This window comes from Mobula hypostoma, chromosome 4 (genome assembly GCF_963921235.1).
Source record: "Mobula hypostoma chromosome 4, sMobHyp1.1, whole genome shotgun sequence".
Taxonomy (NCBI): Eukaryota; Metazoa; Chordata; class Chondrichthyes; order Myliobatiformes; family Myliobatidae; genus Mobula; species Mobula hypostoma.
The window spans coordinates 178,752,273-178,772,599 of NC_086100.1; the positions used below are offsets into that span (position 1 = coordinate 178,752,273).

A 20,327-nucleotide genomic window follows, 5' to 3' on the forward strand; every position below is an offset into this window, starting at 1 on the left:
TGGGTCTAATATGATTGCACCTTTGGGAGCCAATGTAGACTCAATCAGCCAAATGGCTTTCTTCTGGATTAACATAATGACAAGATAAGCATCTAGAAACAAGTCATGAATGATCTTGAAACAAAAGCTTAGAAGAAAAGTTCACATGCCCAAAGCTAAAGTAACCAATCCTTGTTTAGACAATAAATTGTATTTGGAAGATGCAGCTCTACAAGTGGCCTCAATCAAAGTTCATAACAAAAAATTAAAGTCTTGGGTGGCTGTTCAAAATATATCAAATATACGTAAAAACTGCAGTTTTACCCTGTCCACAACGTCAAATTCAAAACAGACACTCATCTGTTATAAAGTGGTGAAAAAAGTAACTTACCTTTTCCTCCTAATCTCTTGATTTGGAGTACCTATTGGAGGATGACTTAACAGTTCTTAGCAGATTTAGGCTCTGCCCCAGGATTCTATGTAGAGTCTGCTTAAGTTGAGGATATACATATCTACAAGCAACTCAATGCTGCTCATACCCTTTAGAACTGCTGACTACAGCCAAGAATATTCAACCCTTTGTCAGGTCTCATAGCATTTGCTATATCATTAAAAATGTTACACAAAGACCATTCGGCCCATCCTATATGTTCCATCCAGAAAAAAAGATCTAGGTTGATCCAACCTTCCTCCAGCAAGTCTGCAGACCAGCAGATCACACCTTCAAGTGCATCTGAAATACCTGCCTTCTCCCTGTATCCCTTTATGCCTTGACTAATCAAGAATATATCAACCTTTGCCTTAAATAAACATAAAGACTTGGCCTCCACAGCTGTATGCTCCTCTATTCTAAGGGTGTGTCCTCTGGTCTTAGGGTCTCTTACCACAGGAAACATCCTTTCCATTACCCACTTTACCAAGACTTCACACCATTCGATGGGATTACAAGAGGTCCGCCTTATTGTTCAGAACTCTAATGAATACAGGCCCAGCACCATCAGATGCTCTTCATATGACAAGCTATTCAATCCTGGAATCATTTTCGTGAATCTCCTTTGAACCTCCAATTTAAGCACATCCTTTCTAAGATAAGGGGCCCAAACCTGCTCACAATTCTCAAAGTGTGGCCTCCCAAGTGCTTCATAAAGCTTCAACATTACATCCTTGCTTTTATACTCTAGTCCTCTTGAAATGAATGCGAACATTGCATTTGCCTTCCTCAGCACAGACTCAACCTACAAATTAACCTTCAGGGAATCCTACACAAGGAATCCCAAGACCCTTTGTATTTCAGTTTTTTGTCCATTTACAAGATAGTCAACCCTTTCATTTCTTCTACCAAGTGCATGACCATACACTTCCAGACATTTTTGTGTTTTTTGTAACAGATTTCCAACATCTGTAATTTTCTAAAATTTTCAAATACATTGCACATTTTTTGTAAAAAGAATGTAAAGGTCTATCAAGCTAGCCTTGGCAGTGAGAGGCAGTTAGAAACAATCTGGGACAATAATAAACAAGTACAACAAATCTTTTTAGTACAGTTTATATCAATCACTTACCTCAGCATATAAAGTACTATAATAATAAACACAATGACTAGCAGTGATGAGAGGGCCACCATTACAGCTATAATTGGCATTTCATCTGAAAGAAAATCAGTGAGATGGACTATTAATGTACACATTACTGTAACGTAATGAAAACAAAGTTCAGAAAAGAACCTTAAACATTGTATGTCACCTCAATAAGCAACTTCATTAACCAATGCAAGAAAATTAAGCTGCTGCGGCTTCAAAAGTAATTAATGAATCTGATATTGAAAATCACAGTCATAGATCAATATCTTATAATAAAGATAATCTACATTAGCAGTGCCTTGCAATTTATCTGACTGAGGACTAGCAATGAGATCATTTAATTTTCATGCTCAGTTTCTGACCAGAATGTATATGTTACAATTGGTAGACCTATGAACTTTTACATAACACATAACGCTTTATGCATGAGTTGTTGAGTGCATTGTATCATGACAGACAATTTTCTCGTTGTGGATGTCTAATGATATGCACCTGCCTCTTGAAACCCATCAGCTGTAGCAAAACTGTCTAGTTCTGGTGGTTACCACAACTAATGCTTAATAAAAAAGCAAGTTTGTTTTTATATTTAAGCTCACCACACACTGTGACCTTTCAGAAGGCCAAGACTGGCATCTCTGAACTCTATTAACAGTTGCCAGGCAGACCCTTTGACAGGTATTGTTATTAATATCACCAAGTACACAATCACCAAAACAGCTTGATGATCTGTCATCTAGCCAAAAATATGGGCTACTAAATTTAACAAAGGTCTTAAATACATATTCAAATTAGGTGCATCAACTTGCTAGTAAATCTGTCAGGAATGAAGGGCATTTTGCACACATTAATAACCATAAAATCCTTGTTTTCTTTAAATTTTTGATCAGTATGATCTGAATGCAATTTTAAATTTAATGATTCTATTTTTATGTATGTGTTTTTTCCCTAAATTTCCCTATGGGGGGCGGGGGTTCAACAGTATAAACATTGCTTTTACACTGCAATGGAAATTTAGCGATTTAATACAGCTGAAAATTTTGATCTTTTCTCAAAATGGTAACTTGCCTTTTACAAAATTAGCACAAATACAGCAACAACACGTGGTTTGAACACAAAACCATTTAAGAAACATTTAAATATTAATCAGTATTAAATACATTATTTTAATTTAATTACTAAGGCAAGCATATGGTCTTAACCATATGTCAAATTTCAGTCTAAACCAATCTCTTATACCTGGAAAAGCCTTTGCTTTCAAGACTTGACCCACACTGTCATAATTTTGCACATGTAGCTTCCTGACTGAAAACTCTCGGGCCAAATGGTTTGAAATTATTTACACCTTTGCTAAAATTAAATCATTTATAAAAGACCATTGATCAACAATGAGTATAGGAATACAATGACGTGGAGGATAAATGCGTGACTGATGGATTAGAGCGAGGGTAGGGATTCAGATTTCTGGATTATTGGGACCTCTTTTGGGGCAGGTGTGACCTGTACAAAAAGGATGGGTTGCACTTGAAACCCAGGGGGACCAATATCCTGGCAGGGAGGTTTGCTAAGGCTACTGGGGAGAGTTTAAACTTGGGGGGTGAAAACCGAACTGAAGAGCCTGGGGAACAGGCGGTTGGCTCACAAATAGAGAAGACAGTGCGACAGGGAGGATAGGCAGGTGACAGAGAAGGGGCGCACTCAGACCGATGGTTTGAGATATGTCTATTTTAACGCAAGGAGTATTATGATGAGCTTAGAGTGTGGATCAGTACTTTGAGCTATGATGTGGTGGCCATTACAGAGACATGGATGGCTCAGGGACAGGAATAGTTACTTCAAGTGCCAAACTTAAGATGTTTCAGAAAGGACAGGAGGGAGGCAAAAGAGGTGGGGGCGTGGCACTATTGATCAGAGATAGTGTCACGGCTGCAGAATAGGTGGACGCCATGGATGGATTGTCTACGGAGTCTCTGTGGGTGGAGGTTAGGAACAGGAAGAGGTCAGTAACTTTACTCGGTGTTTTTTATAGGCCACCCAATAGTAACAGGGCTATCGAGGAGTAGATAGGGAAACAGATCCTGGAAAGGTGTAATAATAACAGAGTTGTCGTGATGGGAGATTTTAATTTCCCAAATATTGATTGGTATCTCCCTAGAGCAAGGGGTTTAGATGGGGTGGAGGTTGTGAGGTTGTTAGGTGTGTTCAGGAAGGTTTCTTGACACAATATGTAGATAAGCCTACAAGAAGAGAGGCTGTACTTGATTTGGCATTGGGAAATGAACCTGATCAGGTGTCAGATCTCTCAGTGGGAGAGCATTTTGGAGATAGTGATCATAATACTATCTCCTTTACAATAGCATTGGAGAGAGATAGGAACAAACAAGTCAGAAAAGCATTTAATTGGAGTAAGGGGAATTATGAGGCTAACAACAGGAATTCTGCAGATGCTGGAAATTCAAGCAACACACATCAAAGTTGCTGGTGAACGCAGCAGGCCAGGCAGCATCTGTAGGAAGCGGTGCAGTCGACGTTTCAGGCCGAGACCCTTCGTCAGGACTAACTGAAGGAAGAGTGAGTAAGGGATTTGAAAGTTGGAGGGGGAGGGGGAGATCCAAAATGATAGGAGAAGACAGGAGGGGGAGGGATAGAGCCAAGAGCTGGACAGGTGATAGGCAAAAGGGGATACGAGAGGATCATGGGACAGGAGGTCCGGGAAGAAATACGGGGGGGGGGGGACCCAGAGGATGGGCAAGAGGTATATTCAGAGGGACAGAGGGAGAAAAAGGAGAGTGAGAGAAAGAATGTGTGCATCAAAATAAGTAACAGATGGGGTATGAGGGGGAGGTGGGGCCTTAGCCGTAGACTCGCCGTAATTGAAGGAGTGGTGAAGGCGACTCAAGATGATATTAATTCGTTCAGACGTGAAATCGATCAACAACAAATTAGAATCTCGGAACTAGATGAAGATGGCTGCAAAAGAGATCGAAAAATTGAAGCTCTTGAAAAAAATTTAACTTCCGTAACTCAGCAGTTGGAGCATTATAAAGACAAGACTATTGATCTTGAAATTCGCTCTCGACAACAGAATCTGCGAATAATCGGTTTTCCTGAAGATGTTGAGACGAGAGATCCTACTAAATGCTTTTCTAAATTGTTAGTGGATGTGTTTGGTTCAGATATATTGGAGGAACCCCCACTGTTAGACCATGCACACCGTTCTTTACGTTTTAAACCGGTGAAAAAGCCAGACCCAGGCCAGTCATCATTCGGTTTCACTATGTTCGTATTAAGGAACAAGTGATTTGAGCTGCTCGGCAGAAAGGCATGATTGAGTTTCAAAGTTTAAAATTTCGAATTGTTGAAGATTTCAGCCAAGAAGTATTGAAAGAACGGATGGCTTTTAAACCATAGATGTCAGAATTTTATCGTCACGGCTAGAAAATAGCATTACTGTTCCCAGCCTGTCTGAGAGTTGTTATGCGAGACAACTCTCGTCGTTTGTTTAAAACTCCGACCGAAGTTCAAAGTTTTCTCGACTCTATGTCTTCTCCTGCTGAGGATTAATTAATGCACGGTTTTTTTTCTTTTCTTCAATCTGGTTTCCGTTTCCTTTTTTTTAAAAGAAAGAGCTAACATTCAGTTTATAGAATTAGAATTTTATATTCTGAGGGTTTTTGCCTTGATCTCGTAGTGTAGGTACTTTTTACATTCTTAAATGATAGTACGCTTTTTTGTTAGTGATTTTGTATATCTCACTTCTAATATTTTTTCCTTTTGAGAGCAAATTAATTATAGTTTTAATGTTTGTTTTCCTTTTTTTTCCAAACGTTACTGGAGAAGTATTATATTTTAAGATGGTGGATTGCTTCCTTCTTCTTCCGAGAATTCTCTCTTCTTCTTGCGTCACTTCCGATCACTTATATACGAAAAACTAATAATACGAAGTGGCGCTTGGTCTTTTTTTTGAAATATGTGTATGAAGTACTATTCTATTTTTGTAATTGTTGTAATCTTTTCCTTACATTCATAGTAACTTTTTTTTCACTTTTTTAACCATGGGTGGTATTTCTTATGATAAATATATTTCTTTTGGGTTGCCTTCTGGAAAGATGGGGTTAGAGCTAGCTGTAGATTTAGCACTGGCCACTTTCTGGCTTTTTTCTGGGTTTTTGCGGGAGGGAGGGTGGCATTTTTATTCTTATTTTCAATTTAGTTTTTCTTTTTAAAAGGGCTGACCTGAAACTACCAAAATGTCTGAAATGTTGTGACTTCCGGTTCCTCTTTGGACCTTCTTTCCTCTTCCGGGGTCATGAGTTTGTACTCTGGTTAACCCTTTACATACCTTATGCTCAAGTTCAGTACTATGGATAAGATTATTAATTTGGTTTCTTGGAATACAAATGATTTAAACCACCCGATTAAACGGAAGAAATGTTTTAAAGTATTCCATAGGATGAATGCTCACATTATCTTTGTACAAGAAACTCATGTCCGGAAAGAGGATAGTCAGCGCTTTTTTTAGGTTCTGGAAGGACCAACAGTACCATTTGAATTCACAGGCCAAAGTAGAGGCATTCCTATTTTTATAGATCCGACAATTTCATTTTTGCATCGTGAGATGGTTTCAGACCCGAATGGTAGATTTTTGTTAATTACTGGTTTGTTATTTACCAAAAAAGTTGTTATGTTTAATGTTTATGCCCCAAATGTTGACTGTCCCGAATTTTTTAAGAATCTTTTTACATCTCTTCCTAATTTAAATGATTATATGTTGATTATGGGTGGAGATTTTAATTGTTGTCTAAATCCTTTGATGGATAGATCCATGTCCAATCAAGTACTTCTGAATAAATCGGCTACTCTTATTAACTCTTTTATGACTGACTCTGGTTTTAAACGTTCATTGGATGATAATTTTGGAATATTCAATTTCTTTAAGAATTCATGCATTATAGTGGAGTCACCAGGAAATTCTGATTGATAGAGGGAGGTATAAAATATTGGCAATGAGATTGGAGAATGTATTGCCTCAAATTATTTCTGCTGATCAGACTCGATTTACTAAAAATCATTACTCTTTTTTTAATATTAGGAGATTAATGAACATTGTTTATACCCCTTCACCCAGAACTCCAGAATGTGTCATTTCATTGGACGCTGAAAAAGCCTTTGACAGAGTCAAATGGATATATTTGTTTAATACCCTTGAGAAACTTAATTTTAGTCCGATATTTATATCCTGGATTAAATTGATATATCTTACTCAGTATTTGGCTTCAGTATTTACTAATTATTAGTCTCCCCTTTTTTATTTATTCTGTGGTACTAGGCAGGGTTGCCCTCTTAGTCCACTACTATTCAACATTGCCTTGGAACTGCTAGCTATTGCTATTCATGACTCCTCTAATATATTTGGCATTACCCGTGGAAATGAGAAACATAAATTATCACTTTATGCAGATGATCTACTATTATATATTTCTAACCCGGGGAAATCCATTCCGGCAGTAGTGAACTTTTTCCATTAAATATGCAGGTTCCCATTTATAGATGTTCTCCATTCAGAGTGATTACTGACTATTTTACGTATTTGGGAGTAAAAATTACAAAGAGACATAAGGATTTATTCAAGTTCAACCTTTTACCGTTAATTAGTCAGGTTAAACAACTGATTACTAAGTGGTCCCCATTGTCTCTATCACTGATTGGCCGAATTAATGCTATTAAAATAATTATTTTACCTAAATTTTTATATCTATTTCAAGCGATACCAATTTTTATTCCTAAATCCTTTTTTGATACTACTGATTCTAAAATTTCCTCTTATATATTGCAGAACAAAAATCCCAGGTTAAGTAAAAAATATTTACTTCCAAGAAAGATGGTGGTTTAGCACTGCCTAATCTAAGATTCTATTACTGGGCAATTAATATTTGATATTTAATATTTTGGACACAAGATTGGAGTATAATTCCAAGTCCACACTGGGTAAACCTTGAAGGCTACTCTGTACAAGGGTTCTCTTTGGTTTCCATTTTAGGAACTTCACTTCCTTTTGTACTATTTAAATTGAATAAACAAATGGTTAATCCAATAATTAAACATATATTACGAATATGGTTTCAATTTCGTAAATTTTTTTGTTTGAACGAATTAATATTATCAAGCCCTTTTATATCTAATTTTTTTTCCAACCCTCGGTTATGGACCAAGCCTTTTTGATATGGAAAACGAAAGGTATAACATGTTTTCGTGACTTACTTCTGGATAACTGTTTCATGTCTTTTGAACAGTTATCTAATAAATTTAATTTGCCCAGATCCCATTTTTTTTTAGATATTTGCAAATAAGAGACTTTTTAAATACCATGCTGCCTACCTTCCCAATCTCATACCCTATTGATATCACTGAAAAAATTTTAGGTTTAAAACCCTTTCAGAAGGGATTAATAGCATCTATTTATAATATAATTATGAAATTATAGCCAGGTATATCTGATAAAATCAAAAATGAATGGGAAAAGGAACTTCAACTTTGCCTACCTATAGAGAAATGGGATAAAATTTTTCAATTAGTCAGTACTTCCTGCATATGTGCTAAACATACATTAATACAATTTAAAGTAATGCACAGGGCCCATACGTCTAAAGATAAATTAGCCCGTTTTTATTCCCATATAAACCCTATTTGTGACAGATGTCACTCTGAGGTGGCTTCTTTAACTTGTATGTTTTGGTCCTGTCCTCTTTTGGAAAGATATTTTTGATATTATCTCAATAGTTTTGCGTTTTGATTTATAACCCCATCCTATTACGGCATTTTTTGGTTTGCCAATGGTAAAACATAGATTTTTATCCTCTTCAGCCTGTCGGATGATTGCATTTGTTACTTTAATGGCCAGAAGATCTATTTTATTGAACTGGAAGGAGACCAATCCTCCTACATTTCAATGGTTTTCCCAAACTATATTATGCTTAAATTTAGAAAAAATCAGAAGTGACTTTTTTGATCCTTCGGTTAAATTTGAAGAGACTTGGAAACCATTTATTCAACATTTTCATATGATGTAATTTGACCTTTCCGAATCCTTCTTATTAACTTAAAATATATGAATAGAGGAGCGGAGTTAATGACATTTTATTGAACGCGTTCGATTTAAGATAATGACTAACCTTGTTTTGTTCCGTTTGCTTTTTTTTTCGATTTAGTATTTAGGTTTTTTTTGTTTCTTTTTGGGGTTTTCCTTTGTATTTTTTTTCTTTTTATTTCTTTTTTCTCTATGATTAATTATATCAAGAGTTTGGAAGTCTATCATACTTGTATTATTTGAAATCCTTTTTTGTATATGCTTATCAACAATAAGATTATTCCAATCTCTCTGTATCAACATTGTTATTCTGTATAATTTTGGGAAATTAATAAAAAAGATTTAAAAAGAAAGAAAGAAAGGTGGTGAATTTGTGGAATTTGTTGCCACAAGCAGCTGTGGAGGCCAAGTCACTGGGTGTATTTAAGAACAATGACAATATTAATACCAATATTAAGATAATGACAATATTAAGATAATATTGATAGGTTCTTGATTGGACATGGCATCAAAGGTTACGGGGAGAAGGAGATAGAAAAAAGGATCGGCCATGATTGAATGGCGGAGCAGACTTGATGGCCTAATTCTGCTCCTATGTCTTATGGTCCTATGTTCTAAAATGCTGGAGGAACTCAACGGTCCAAGTTATTGCGGATTAAACCCCCTGCACTCAAAGGACGGGAAGAAATTGCAAAATGATCGAAAGGATATCAATGTTCAATTGAGAGAGCAGTTTCAAGAACTTCTTAACCGTGACAGCACAGCTGACCCAGAGGTTACTAACTAAAACCTCCAGACACCTGTGAGAGAAGACATGGGAGAACCTCCCAACATGTAAGAGGTCCATGATGCTATCAGGATCCTGAAAAGCAACAAAGCTACTGATCCTCATGGGATCCCAGCAGAGATCCTCAAGGAAGGTAGACCAGCACTCCTGCATCACACACGTGTCCTGCCTCTGAAGGTCTGGGGAAAGAACAACTGCTCTCGAGCTCAGGGATGCTCTAATAGTGACCATATTCGAGAAAGGAGACAAACAGATTGTGGCAATAACCTAGGCATCTCCCTCCAATCAACAACAGGTAACCACCTCCTTCTGGCATCTGAAATAGTACTCCCTGAATTGCAGTGTAGCTTCCGCTTTTACAAAAAATTCATAACACTAAAATATTTTACTTAGACTTTGAGAAATTTATTGTGCTAACTGTTAAGTACTGAGCTAGATTACATTCAGCCACACCAGTGGACTGTCACCTTCCTTGAAAGGACAACATGAACCAGGCAAGTTTCCTCTACCTAGTTGGAAACAAAACAAGAACGCCAGGATTTGCAAATGTTTTAATTCCAGGAATCCCAGATTTTCTTTCCCCCCTGAAAATAACAAACATTGAGGAGCCCCATCTAACTGAACACAGATGCTCATATTTGTGATGTTTGAGCAAGTTTTTTTTGATAATTTTTTATTGAATTTTCAGACTTGATTACATGGAATAGTAGTATCTACCCTCCCCCCTCCCCTTAACCCTTCCAACCGATACATACCCCTACCTAAAAGAAAGAAAAAGAAAAAGAAAAAAAGGAAGAAAGACTGCCTGGATATTAGAAGGTCTCCACATGCTCCATGGGATTCGAAATAAATTTAATATATTTATTCGTTCCTTTCTTTTCCCAAAGGACCAACATCTTTATCATCGGAGCACCTATATATACAATCCTATCTTTTGTAAATAAGGGTGCCAAATATTCAAAAATGTATCATATTTATTTCTTAAATTATAAGTAATTTTTTCAAGTGGAATACAGCTAAAATTTTCATTATTCCAACAATCCATACTTAAATACGAATCTGATTTCCAAGTAACTACAATAGCCTTCTTGGCTACTGCCAATGCAATTTTTATAAATTCTTTCCGGTATTTATTCAATTTAAGTTTCGGTTTTATCCCTTCAATGTCACCTAATAAAAATAATATAGGGTTATGTGGAAGTTGAGTTCCAATAATTTGTTCCAATAAAACTCTTAAATGTATCCAAAAAGGGTGAATTTTAGAACAGGACCAAGTAGAATGTAAAAAAGTACCAATTTCTTGATTACACTGAAAACATTGATCAGATAAGTTTGAATTTAATCTATTTATTTTTTGCGGTGTAATATATAATTGGCGTAAAAAATTATATTGTACTAACCTGAGTCGAACATTTATTGTATTTGTCACACTGTCAAGACATAGTCTTGACCAATTTGTTTCATCAATATTAATATTCATATCCGTTTCCCATTTTTGTCTTGACTTATGGATTCCTTGTTTAAGTGTCTGTTTTTGAATCAGATTATACACAAAAGAAATAATTTTTAAAATTTTTCCTTTTTGAATTAAAGTTTCAATTTCATTAGGTTTCGGCAAAAACATTATTTGACCCAGTTTATCTCTTAAATAAGCCCTTAATTGAAAGTAACAAAAGGAAGTGTTATTTGATATTTTATATTTATTCTTTAATTGTTCAAATGACATCAATATACCTCCTTCATAACAGTCTCCTGTACATCTAACCCCTTTTTGGTACCAATTATATAAAAGTTGATTATCCATTGTAAAAGGAATAAGTCTGTTTTGAATCAAAGGTCTCTTTGCTAATAAAGATTTCTTTATTTCATCATCAACATTTATCTTATTCCATAGATCAATCAAATGTTTTAATATAGGAGATTCTTTCTTTTCCCGTAGCCATTCAGATTCCCATTTATATATAAAATCTTCGGGTGTATTTTCTCCTATTTTATCTAATTCTATTCTAATCCATGTCAGTTTTCGTTCGTCAAAAAAAATGCAATAAATCTAAGTTGATTTGCTTTATAATAATTCTTAAAATTTGGAAGTTGTAACCCTCCTAACTCAAATTTCCATGTCAAGTTTTCCAACGATATTCTTGACATCTTACCTTTCCAAAGAATTTTCCTCACACATTTATTTAACTCTTGAAAAAATTTCTGTGGCAGTTGTATTGGTAGTGTTTGAAATAATTACTGTAATCTAGGAAATATATTCATTTCTACAGTATTGATTCTACCCATTAATGTTATTGGTAATATCATCCATTTGTCAAGATCTTCTTGAATTTTTTTCAATAATGGTAAATAATTAAATTTACAAACGGTACATCAATTCTTTATATCATTATCAACTCTTATACCTATATACTTTATACCATTTATTGGCCATCTAAATTGGGTTGCTAAACGACATTGACTATAGTCTCCTTTAGTAAGAGATAAGATTTCACTTTTATCCCACTTTATTTTCTACCCTGATACTTTCCCATATTCTTCCGAACTAGAAGATAGTTTACGTAACGAATGCAGTGGGTTTGTTAAATAAATCGAATCATCAGCAAATAAATTAATCATATATTCCTCCCGATTAACTCTAAAACCCCCAATATCTGAATCAATTCTAATTAATTCTGCTAATGGTTCTATCGCCAATACAAATAAAGCAGGTGATAATGGACAACCTTGTCTAGTTGACCTTTTTAACTGGAATGGTGTTGAAATTTGACTGTTTGTCACTACTTTAGCGTTAGGATTAGTGTTTAAGGTTTTTATCCAGTTTATAAAAGTTACTCCTAACCCATATTTTTCTAATACTTTAAATAAAAAATCCCATTCCAATCTATCAAATGCTTTTTCTGCATCCAAAGCTACTACCATACTCTTTTCTTCCCTCTTTTGTGCTAAATGAATTATACTAAGTAGCCGAGTTACATTATCTGCCGATTATCTATTTTTAATAAATCCTGTTTGATCCATATGTATTAATTTTGGCAATTATTTAGATAATCTACTAGATAAAATTTTTGCTATTATTTTATAATCCGTGTTCAACAGAGAATAAGGGCTATATGATGCTGGTTTTAAAGGATCTCTATTTTTTTGGCAATACTATTACAATCGCTGTTGAGAAGGTTTCTGGAAGTTTATGTGTTTTTTCCGCTTGACATATTAACTCCATAAAAGGAGAAATTAATAAAGCTTTAAACTTTTTATAAAATTCAGGCGGAAAACCATCCTCTCCTGGAGATTTATTACTTTGAAGTGATCCTAAAGCTTCTTCAACCTCTTTCAATGAAAAAGGCACATCTAATCCCTTCTGTTCTTTCGAATTCAATTTTGGAAGAGTTATTTGTGATAAAAATCTTTCTATCTCATTAACATCATTTTGTGATTCCAATTGATATAATTCAGAGTAGAAACTTTTAAAGGTCTCATTAATTTCTAAAGGTTTATAAGTAATTTTATTTGTACTTGTTCTAATTGCATTTATCGTTTTGGAAGCCTGTTCTGTTTTCAACTGCCAAGTGTGACGCCAAGCAAAGCTATCGGACAATTGATGCTAATGAGAGAGATAAGAAAGACAATGGAGAAACATTCAAAATGCTAATAAGAGAGAAGAGAGGGATTAATGGAAAAGAAACACAATTCAGAATATTGACAGACCGGTTGCTTTGAACATGAACTGTTTGAAGTTTGATGAACAGGTGATACCCCAGCAGGGGGATAAAAAGAGCAGGTTTGCTAAGGCACGCGACACACCACGAGACCCTGGAAAGAGCAGTGTACCCTAACAAGTGGTGGGAGTTTGGAGGTCCTGTTCGCGGGAACCGACCAGAGGCTTACAGGGTGTAAAGGTACGATCGGTGGGAACCTGGGGTGTGTGTCCGCTGGGGTTCACTGTGGAAGAACAATTGTATCTGGAACGGAGGGGTCACAGTCGGTGACCACAGCGGGGATTAGAAGACATAAAAGGTCTGCCCGAAACCAACTGCGAAGAGATCAAAGGTCTGCCTGAACCAAATTGCATCTCTCTCGCTCCAACAGTACAACAACAGCAATTACTGCGAACTGCACTAAATTAAACTGAACTCTGCTTCACTTAAGACTGATCATTTTACCCCTAGACTGCGATAGAGCTTGGTTGATTCCTATTACCCTATTTCTGTGTATATGTGTGTATTATCATTGCTAACCTGTTACATTGATATCCTTACGATTAGGGCACTGTATTACTTATGTCTTTAATAAAACTTTTATTAGTTCCTAGTAATCCAGACTCCAACGAGTGTTCCACTTCTGCTGGTTTGGCAACCCAGTTACGGGGTACTTAAAATAAGCAAGAATTTTGTGTGATCTCTCACCTAACTCATAATACCTTTGCTTAGTTCTCATGATTGCTTTTTCTGTTCAGTATGTCTGAAGCGTATTATATTGTAGCTTCTTATTGACAAGTTGTCTTCGTTTTTCTCCTATCATATGGGTTGAGATTCTTTTTCTAATTTTGTAATCTCTTTTTCCAATTGGTCTAGTTCTACCATATATTCCTTCTTAATTTTAGAAGTAGAACTTATTATCTGACCCCTCACATATGCTTTCATCGCATCCCATAATACAAATTTATCATCAACTGAATGAGAGTTTGTATCCAAAAAAAATTGGATCTCTTTTTAAATAAAATCACAAAAATCTTGACGTTTTAATAATATTGAATTAAATCTCCATTTATAAGTCGCTTCTTCCTTATCCGTCATTATTATTGTCATTAATAAAGGAGAATGATCTGACAATATTCTCGCTTTATATTCCATATTTTTCACTCTGTCTTGAATATTCATTGATAATAGGAAAAAATCTATCCTTGAGTAAGTTTTATGTCTATTAGAATAGAATGAATAGTCTCTTTCTTTGGGGTTAATTCTTCTCCATATATCAATCAAATTTAAATCTTTCATCAATAATAAGGTTAGTTTTACTACTTTCGATTTTGTAACAGCCTTGGTTGATCTATCTAAGACTGGGTCTACACAAAAGTTAAAGTCTCCACCTATTAATATTTTATCATGTGCATCAACCAAATTCAAAAAGGCTTCTTGTATAAATTTTGCATCATTTTCATTTGGTGCATAAATATTCATGAGAATCCATAATTCGGAAAAGAGTTGGCAGTGTATAATCACATATCGCCCCACAGAATCAGTTATTACATTTTGTATTCTAATTGGTAATGTTTTATTGATCAAAATTGCTACTCCCCTTGCTTTTGAATTAAATGAAGCTGCAATAACACTTCCCACCCAGTCTCTCTTTAATTTCTGATGTTCTATTTCTGTTAAGTGTGTTTCCTGCAAGAAGGCTATATCTACCTTCATTTTCTTAATATGTGTTAAAATTCTTTTTTTTTCACCGGTCCGTTAGGCCCATTAACATTAAAACTCAAAAAATTCAATAAGTTAGTCATTATTCTTAACAAAATTACTCCAATCTAAAACATTACTTAACATCTCAACTCTCATAGTTCCTTGGGGAATCTCTTTAAACTTCACCATGTTGCTATGTGTTCCCCCCCTCCCCCAATCATCCAGGCAAAAAGAAAGAAATAAAAGATAGATAAAATATAAAAAGTAACAAAATACCCCCCTACTAATGTTGTGAGTGGAAAAAACCGCAACATTACCCCCCTCCATTTTGCGGGTCATGGCTGTCGCCATGATTACACACACGAATCCCGTAGTGATTGATCAGTATTTCTTCCAGCTCCCCGTAACAAAAAAATATATATATAAAAAAAACTTTAATGTCACTATTCCCAACTAATATTCCACAAACTTTTACATTTCTTCCCCTCTATCATATAATTAATAATATATTTATATATTCTTCCGCCTTTAAAAATCTGCCAAGTCTATTCCCTGTCCCAGTTGTCATCTTTAATCCATCTTGCTCCCCAAGATTTCTTCTTGTGTCTGGTGAGTATTCAAAAATTCTCGCACAAATTCCTCCGCCGGTAATCATTAAAAAAATCTTTTTTCTCCGCCAGCCAAAAAAATTTTCAAGGTTGCAGGATAGCGCAGTATAAATTGATACCCATGATTCCATAGGACTTTTTTCACTGGATTAAGTTTCTTCCTTCTCTTCAAAAGTTCATAACTTATGTCAGGGTAGAAAAAAATTTTGTTCCCTTCTATCATCAATGGCCCTTTTCTATTCTTGGCAGCTTGGGCAGCCGCCTGCAGAATCCTTTCTTTGTCTTGAAATCTTAAACGTTTTATTAAAATTGATCGCGATTTTGGTCGTGTTGTGGCTTTTATCTTAGAGCTCTATGTGCCCGTTCAATTTCAATTGACCGATCTCCCTCTTCCATTTGCAAATTTTCCGGGATCCATCTTTGAAAAAATTCTATTAGATTATCTCCCTCTATACCTTCTTTAAGACCAACAATCTTAATATTATTTTGCCTACTAAAGTTTTCCAGCACATCCACTTTTTCCCACAACCGATCTCTTTCGATTGTCAAGGCAAGAATATCATTTTCTGTTTTTTCCACTCTATCGCTGGTATCCTCCATTGTTCCTTCCAACTTTTTAACTTTCTTATCCATTTTCTCCTGTCTTTTCATAGCTCTATCGAACATAATCTTCATGTTTTTAACCTCTATATTTATTCCTTTTAATTCAAGCATTATTTGCACTAAAGACTCTCTTATGTCTCCACGATATCCTTTATTTTTAATCTCTTCTTGTTCTTCTTCCTCCTCTTCTTCACCTGTATTCTCCGGGGAATCCGATCCTGACTTCAGGTCACTTTCACTTCCAGTGGCAGTCGGTTCTTGTAGTTCAATTTGTACCGATTTGCGCATGCCTACTTCTTTACGCATGCACAATTCCCGCTTCTTCTTCCCAGGGACCGCTGCCGCTGCCATTGCCCCCTGTTCTTCAACGCCAGAGATAAAATGTGTCTCCTCGGAAGGAGACCCAACCTGAGCCCGAGGTTCCATCGCTGTAGTAGGCCGTTTTTCCTTCCCATCTGGTGGTGTCATCAAAACAGCAGTCTTCTTCTGCTTCTGTTTACGAGGCATATCGTAAAATAATCTTGAATAGTTTATAAGTAGTTTTCAAAAACTATTTATTAACTTTTCTTTATTTAAACGGTACTTTGCTGATTTTTTACGGGAGAGCTGGATTTCCACGTCTCAATCCTACGTCATCATGTGACATCCCCTTGAGCAACTTTTTTGAGCAGAATGCAGAGTATCAGGATGTATATTCCTATTTTATTATGCATCCATATTACTAAATACAAGTCTAAGCTGTCAAAATAAGCAATGCTGCAGATTGTAACACTGAAACAGTGAGCTTTTGTCCTCCACTCTTGCTCAGGCAGAAGTGATACCTCGCTCTCCTTCATTAGTGAGAGTGAGATGTTGAAGTGTTGGGATGGACAGTAATTTTTTTGATGGACTCCAGATCATGGTCTCTGGGGGCTTTGCTGTTGATTGCATGGTGGGTGGTGGGGGAGCTGATACTTTTGCTGAAGCAAGTAGGTGGAGACAAGGGAGGAGGGTTTATGCTTTTGCACAGGAAGGGGCTTTGGGGTTCTAACAGTTTTCTGTCATTCATTCTTTGGGGTTTTTCTTCTGTTTCATGGATGTCTGCAAAGAGTAACAACTTCAGCTTGTATACTATATACACTAAATTGAACCATTGAAATAGTGGGGTAGTGTTCATGGACCATTTAGAAATCTGGTGGTAGAGGGAAACAAACAGTTCTTAAAATGTTGAGTATGTTTCTTCAGGCTCCTATACCTCCTTCCTGATGGCAGCAATGAGCAAGTGTCATACAATTTACTGTACAACAAATAGCAATGGGCCCAGCACCAGTTCACGTGACATATAACTAGTCACAAGCCTTTGGTCTGATAAACAACTTTCCACCATCACCCTCTGCTTCCTACCATCGAATCAACAGGCTTGCTTTCCCAGCATCTAATTAGATCCAACCTTTTAGATTAGCCTTTCACTATGGGACGTAATTAAAGGCCCTTCGAAAGTCCATATAAACAATTTCCTACTGCCATTCCCCCATCACTAACCTGTGCTGACTATCCCTAATCTGAATTGTTTAACTAAATACTAGTAGACCCTGTCCCCAAGAATCCTCTCCGCTAACTTACCCACCAGTGATGCCATGCTCACAGGTCTCTAGTTCCCTGGCTTGTCTTTGCTATCTTTCTTAAATAATAGTACATAAGCCTCCATCCACAACCCCATCTAGTCTTCCAGGACTTCGCCTATGGCTAAAGATGATGCCTCAACAATAACTTCCCAGAAAGTCTGAGGATGCACAATCAGACCCTGGGTTGTCAAATGTTTCTTGGATTTACTGAGGATGCCTGCAAGAAAATGAGTCTCAGGGTTGTATTTGGTAAGATACATGTACTTTGATAATAAATTCAGTCTGAACTTTGAACAGTTCTTGTCTTAATGGTACAGTCCCTCCTGCCTGATGGGAGAGGGTTAAGTAGAATGTTAGACATACAAGAAGGCTCATTGACAATGATAAGGGCCCTGCATATGCAGCACTTGCTCCTGACAAATATCTCTAATGTGTGGAAGAGAGACCTCAACCATCCTCTCCATAGTCCTGGCAATCTTTCGTAGGAACTTGTGGTCAGATGCTTGCAATTCCCATACCAGATGGTTTTGCAGCTGGTCAGCACACTCTTGATGATGTACCTGTAAAAATTGGCTAAAATGGAAGTGGGAAGCCTCACTCACCCTATAAAGTGGAGATGCTGCTCTACTTTCTTGACGAAAGAACATAGGAACATAAGAAATAGGAGCAGGAGTAGGCCATGTGGCCCATCGAGCCCATCAATAAGATCATGGCTGATCTGGCCATGGACTCATCTCCACCTAACTGCCTTTTCCTCAATTCCCCTACCATGCAAAAACGTATCCAACTTTGTCTTAAATACATTTCATGAAGTAGCTCCACTGCTTCATTGGGCAGAGAATTTCACAGATTCACCACTCTCTGGGAAAAGCAGTTCCTCCTCATCTCCATCCTGAATCTACTTTCCCAAATCTTGAGGCTATATCCACTAGTTCTAGTCTCACCTATTAGTGGAAACAACTTTTCTGCCTCGATCTTATTTATCCCTTTCATAATTTTATATGTTTCTATAAGATCATGTTTCATTTTTCTGAATTCCAATGAGTACAGTCCCAGGTGAATCAATCTCTCCTCATAGTTTAACCCCCACATCTCTGGAATGAACCTGGTGAACCTCCTCTCCACCACCTCCAAACCTAGTATATCTTTCCTCAAGTAAGGCCACCAAAACTGCACTTAGTATTCCAGATGCAGTCTCACCAGTACCCTGTGCAGTTGCAGCATAACCTCCCAGCTCTTAAATTCAATCCCTCTAGCAATGAAGGCCAACATCTCATTTACCTTCTTGATAGCCTGTTGCACCTGCAAACCAACCTTTGTGATTCATGCATAAGCACTCTCAAGTCCCTCTGCATAGCTGCATGTTGCAGTTTTTTTACCATTTAAATAATAACCTGCTGTTCCATTTTTCTTCCAAAGTGGATGACCTCGCATTTACCAACATTGTATTCCATTTGCAAGACCCTTGCCCACTCAACCTATCAATATCTCTCTCCAGACTCTCCATAATCTTCTGCACAATTTGCTTTTCCACTAAATTTAGTATCATCAGCAAACTTAGACAGACTACATCCTGTTCCTTCTTCCAGATTGTTAATGTACATCGTGAACAGTTACAGGCCCAGTACCGACCCCTGAGGCACACCACTCACACCACTGATTGCCAACCAGAGTAACACCCATGTATCCCTACTCTCTGCTTTCTATTAGTTAACTAATCCTCTATCCATGCTGGTACATCACCCCAACCCTATGCATCCTTATCTCACGGATGTCTTTTAAGCAGCACCTTATCAAGTGCCTTCTGGAAATCCAAATAAATAACGTCCATCTGCTTCCCTCTATCTACTGTGCTCATTACTGTATATCCTCAAAGAATTCCAGTAAGCTTGTCAAACAGGACCTGACTTTGCTGAATCCATTCTGCGTCTGCTTGATGGATCCATTTCTTTTCAGATGCCTCACTATTTGTTCTTTAATGATAGCTTCAAGCGTTTTCCCAACGACAGATGTTAAACCAATTGCTGGTGTTGAGGGACCATGTGAGATTGTCTATTATGTGCACTCACAGAAACATGGTGCTCCTAACACTCTCCATGGAGGAGCTGTGCATGAGCAGTGAGGAGTTAGGTGAGATCAAGTTTGGGGGAGATACACTGTCTTGTGAGCTACTTTCTCTTTCTCCTTATTTGTCAATCCTCGTCTGTTAGGGCATAGTATATTAGTGAGGTTGGCTCCAGTGGCAATTTGTACTGTGTGAGATGTGGGAAGTCTGAGTGACCTCCAGTCTTCACTGTGTAAGACACTAGAGATGTAAAGTTACCATTACTATGCAGAAGATTCTTGGGAAACTAAAGGGTCTGATGGTAGATAAGTCACCTGGACCAGATGGTACACACTCCAGAATTCTGAAAGAGGTAGCTGAAGAGATTGTAGTGGTATTAATTGTGATCTTTCAAGAATCATTACACTCTGGAATGGTTCCAGATGACTGGAAAATTGCAAATGTCACTCCACTCTTCAAGAAGGGAGAGCAGCAGAATAAAGGAAATTATAGGCCAGTTAGTCTGACCCCAGCGGTTAGGAAGATGTTGGAGTCGATTGATAAGGATATAGTTTTGGGGTACTTGAAGGCATATGATAAAATAGGCTATATTCAGCATGGTTTCCTCAAGGGAAA

At 36.8% G+C, this 20,327-nt stretch overlaps 1 protein-coding gene across 5 annotated transcripts in view; it reads right to left on the bottom strand.

Annotated features, from left to right (window-relative positions):
• ptpra (protein tyrosine phosphatase receptor type A) overlaps positions 1 to 20,327 on the bottom strand; it is a 257,136-nt gene that overhangs the window by 72,043 nt on the left and 164,766 nt on the right. For all 5 annotated transcript variants that reach the window (XM_063047091.1, XM_063047093.1, XM_063047092.1 and 2 more), the window contains one exon: positions 1,542 to 1,626. In XM_063047091.1, the coding sequence (XP_062903161.1) occupies positions 1,542 to 1,626 (85 nt within the window). The remainder of the gene's footprint in view (positions 1 to 1,541; positions 1,627 to 20,327) is intronic.